The sequence below is a fragment of the Capsella rubella genome, unplaced genomic scaffold (assembly GCF_000375325.1).
Source record: "Capsella rubella cultivar Monte Gargano unplaced genomic scaffold, Caprub1_0 scaffold_55, whole genome shotgun sequence".
Classification (NCBI taxonomy): domain Eukaryota; kingdom Viridiplantae; phylum Streptophyta; class Magnoliopsida; order Brassicales; family Brassicaceae; genus Capsella; species Capsella rubella.
Window position 1 is genome coordinate 24,698 of NW_006238871.1, and position 1,241 is coordinate 25,938.

Below are 1,241 nucleotides of genomic sequence, written 5' to 3' on the forward strand. Positions count from 1 at the left end.
ATAGGAGGAGGAGCATTAAGATGTGAGAACATACAATTGATGGAGGCAAGTGTTGAGCTCTTTAGCTTGCTTACGACATGTCCATACCACAGAAAACGTTCTTCCTGTTGCGCACTGAGCATACTTTGAGACGAACTGATCACATTCCATCAATGCCTTTGCCTTCATCTTGCTACGCAGCGCTATTAACAAAGTAGTACATAATCAATCAAGAAACCTTGTATCACCACTAAACATAGGAAGCAATACAACACACGTCTATGAGAGCAGCTAGATCAAACCAGCTCAGATGCATAAAGGGGGATAAGTTAAAAAGTGGACCTAATCCTTCTACACCAAGTGAGCTCAATTCAAACTAAGAGGTAGAGAAGAAACTTCGTCTCTGACAATAAACCAGGCTTAAAGAGTATCGATCATAGACCATTTTCGAGGCAATCAAAGACAACCATTTTGGGGGTTTAGGGTTTAGAACATAACGAGATGAAGAAGATGCGACATTGTTGAATTACCTTCTTCGACCTTCTTCTTGACGTGATTCTCACGAGCTTTCTCCACATAGCTCCCCATTGACGGACCTTCGAGCTTTTCTCCGGCCTTCTCCGATCAAATCGATCAAGAGGTCTCAAATGGGTTCAGGGGAAAGGGTAAATCTGTCAATCCCCTTAGGAAACTTTCCCTTTTTTTGAGCATTGTACCCCTTTTAAAACAGCTATATTATACACCTGACCTCCTAGCTTATGTTTCCTTTATATTTCACCCACACAAATTAAAAATTACCGAACATTACAAAGAGAGAAAACATAAGTCATTAGGACGGTCAACCATGTAACACGTGTCGCATAATAATTGGTTTTTAACGTTTTCTCTCTCCTCCAGTATAATACACACGGGGTGAGTCTGTCTCCCCAATTTCTCACTCCGCTCATTTCGCTTCGAATTCAAAAGCCCTAATTCGAAAATTCACAGTTTCCCAAGGTTAGGACACGATCTTTGTACTTCGACAATGTTTTTTTCTCTCTGCCAATGTAAACTTTTGATTTTTGTAATTTTTTTTCTTTAGTTTTTCCCTGCTATTATCTTGTTCTTCGCGTTTTCGTTGTCACTTCGAGATCTGTTTGATTCAGAGGTAGTTCTATCGATTCTTAGTCTACTTTTTTTTTTTCTTTTTTTCTTGTTACGGTTTGTTTTTGGTATTGGATGTAGCAGTGTAAATCGTTTGTAAAACTGTGTTCTTGGGGTTC

The 1,241-nt window shown here is 39.4% G+C and overlaps 1 protein-coding gene across 1 annotated transcript; it reads right to left on the reverse strand.

Annotated features, from left to right (window-relative positions):
- Positions 1 to 9: 9 nt before the first annotated feature.
- LOC17874346 (COX assembly mitochondrial protein 2) lies at positions 10 to 620 on the reverse strand. Its single transcript, XM_006279149.2, has 2 exons — positions 510 to 620; positions 10 to 182 (listed from the first exon to the last, which is right to left on the reverse strand). The coding sequence occupies exons 1-2, from the start codon at positions 565 to 567 to the stop codon at positions 16 to 18; spliced, it is 225 nt and encodes a 74-aa protein (XP_006279211.1). The 5' UTR covers positions 568 to 620; the 3' UTR covers positions 10 to 15.
- Between the last annotated feature and the right edge of the window lie 621 nt (positions 621 to 1,241).